Source organism: Eupeodes corollae, chromosome 2 (assembly GCF_945859685.1).
Source record: "Eupeodes corollae chromosome 2, idEupCoro1.1, whole genome shotgun sequence".
NCBI lineage: Eukaryota > Metazoa > Arthropoda > Insecta > Diptera > Syrphidae > Eupeodes > Eupeodes corollae.
In genome coordinates this window covers 23,297,267-23,299,777 of record NC_079148.1, presented here as the reverse complement: position 1 = coordinate 23,299,777, position 2,511 = coordinate 23,297,267, and the positions used below count along the sequence as shown (strand labels likewise).

General features: G+C 31.2%; 1 protein-coding gene across 2 annotated transcripts; it reads left to right on the top strand.

Moving 5' to 3' along the window:
• The first annotated feature begins 1,265 nt into the window (after positions 1 to 1,265).
• LOC129946185 (uncharacterized) lies at positions 1,266 to 2,037 on the top strand. Of its 2 annotated transcripts, none has more exons than XM_056056271.1 (2): positions 1,266 to 1,378; positions 1,435 to 2,037. In XM_056056271.1, the coding sequence occupies exon 2, from the start codon at positions 1,439 to 1,441 to the stop codon at positions 1,994 to 1,996; it is 558 nt and encodes a 185-aa protein (XP_055912246.1). In that variant the 5' UTR covers positions 1,266 to 1,378; positions 1,435 to 1,438; the 3' UTR covers positions 1,997 to 2,037. The 2 variants fall into 2 exon arrangements, with proteins under 2 accessions (XP_055912246.1, XP_055912247.1); XM_056056272.1 differs by having other exon boundaries at positions 1,297 to 1,378; positions 1,439 to 2,037.
• The last annotated feature ends 474 nt before the right edge of the window (positions 2,038 to 2,511 follow it).

Below are 2,511 nucleotides of genomic sequence, written 5' to 3'. Positions count from 1 at the left end.
CACATTAAGCAATGGTTATGTTCGTAATAATAGTCCGACTACGTTTTTGATGCATCATAACAATGTTTAGTGAATATTGCTACTTCAAACAAAAGGGTTACTGATGATCCGAATTTTTCGATTTACCGACGTTCGAAATCAGACAATTAAAAATAATACCACTCAAGTTGTGGCCGATATTCCACCCGAATCGTTTGTAAAAGTGGTTAAAAATTATCTTATATAGCATTTTCTTATTAGTATTTTCTCACGCATCCATTTAAAAGACATTCATATTTCATACTTAATGGCAAATAAAAAAGCTTCTTTCAAATATGTTTAACTGTGTGACTTTTATTTGTCTTGAAGTTCAAAACCAACAAATGTATGACCCTTTTTGGCAATTTTGAGGCAGGTATCTCAATTTTGTTCATTCATTCAACATTTTTTTTTCTTTAAATATTTCAGAGATATTCTTATTCTCAGAAATATAAACAAAATTGTTAATGCAAATTTCACACTTTTGGTGTCAGAAATCTAAGAACAGAATGTTTTGATTAGATTTCGCTAGGTGAGAATGAATAGAAATTGTGTTTACAGACCAATCTCCTGCTTTGGTAATCTGATTCAAAGAATTGTCAGAAATCTTGGAAATATAAACTGGGCAATTGAGCATTATTCACATGAGCGCGACCAACGAACGACGAATGAATTACAAAATGTGAGTTTATATACGTTTGAAGACATTTTTTCACACAAATTCTTAACAAAACGATAGCAATATAGTTTCCATTTGATTAATGATGCATACTTTTACTTTTAAATGTCATATAATAGTAAATTTAAGAAAATAAATCTATTCGTCGCGAAGAAAATTGTAGTTGATCCGAACTGTTAAACTTTTTTCGCTCTCCACATTTGGCAGTCGTGTATCTCACAATAAAAGGGTTGTCCACTTTCCTTAATTGGTATATGATATATAGTGGTGTATGTCCATTAAATTCATACAACAAAAAACTCTTACGTTTTTAGCAACTGATTTTAATTCAACAAAATAATTTTAATTCATTAAAATTAAATAATCGCGCGCACTTAACCTAAAAAATAATTCTTGTTTTGCTCAATTGTCAAAGACAAACTTCATTCGCGATGAATTAAAAACTCTCATGTGAAAGAAATTTCAAAATCGACGAACATTCGTTGGTCGTGCTCATGTGAATAGTGCTTTGTGGTGCATTTAAAATCTGAAAGTGTGGATCTGTTTGAGAAGAAATGTCAAAAAACTTTTCATATAACATCCCTGTGAATGTTGACTTCTCTCTTCAAAATAAAAAAAAATAGACACTTAAAATTGTAAAGTAAACAAAAACCTGTACAATTAAATTCTCAAAAATTCAAGGTTTGCAACAAAAAGAAAATATTTAAAAATTCCAATCAATTATCTTAATTTTTAAGTAAGATGTCCTACCTGCTCACTGAAATTGCCCTCGATATGTTGGGCTACAAATTTTACGACATAAACGGCACATATCGCATAACTGACTTCCAATCCGTCTCCGGGCCAACAGATTGTGATGAAAAATCCCTTGAAGAAATCATGTATCCCAAAGATGCTCCCTGCCCATCGACAGAAGACACAAATTCCAATGATTCCGATGAATGTATTGAAGTTCCCAACTTGCCTGTACCTTCAATATCGGTCAATCAAGATCTCCTAGTACTACAAAATATCCGAGAATCCATTGAAAAAGAAGTCGATAGTTTGCGGGAGGAGATTTATCATAAGAAAACTAAATTTATAGAAGATAATATTAAGGTTATCCGAAAGAGAGACAAAGCAGCTAAGATTACACCGAAGGAAATCCTAGATCCTTATAATGAGAGTGAAAGTAAAAATATACGCAAAGAAGCAGAGATGCTTGGGGAGTTTTTGAAAAATGTCGAACAAAAATTGGAAGAAGCTAATCCGGAACAATTCAAAGAACTGAAGAGATATAGAATGGAAGAGTTTTTATAAGTACATATGTTATTGTTAAATAAAAAATGATAAAACTGGGATATATTCAAATGTTTTTCGTTTAGATACTTGAGTTTTGTTGGTATGATTTTCATATTAAAGTAGGCGACATTTTTCAACTCTGCCTCTGACTAAAAAATTCACTTATTAATTCAGTGCCAACCCTAAACCCTTTTTCCTCCGTTAAATAAACCAGTTTTGTATACATAAATTGCTAGCATTCAGCCTTTTCTTATATAAGCTTTGGTTTATAGACCAGTGGCGGACTAAGAGGCACTGACACCTGGGGCGGTAAAGCAAGCTTACACCCCTTGAAAAATTTAATTGCTTACGAGCTTTTATTGTACTGATTAGATTAGATTAGATTACAAATTATTTATTTGGCCTCCAACACTTAAAGGTTTTTAAGGCCCTGTTCCATTCAAATAATTACATTTGACTTTATAAAATAAAATAATACCTTACAATTTTTTTTTTTTTTTTTTTTTTTTTTTTTTTTTTTTTTTTTTTTCCTA

What these genes read in the sequence shown, in the direction of transcription:
- LOC129946185 (XM_056056271.1), top strand. Translation starts at nt 1,439, where the DNA reads ATGTCCTACCTGCTCACTGAAATTGCCCTCGATATGTTGGGCTACAAA.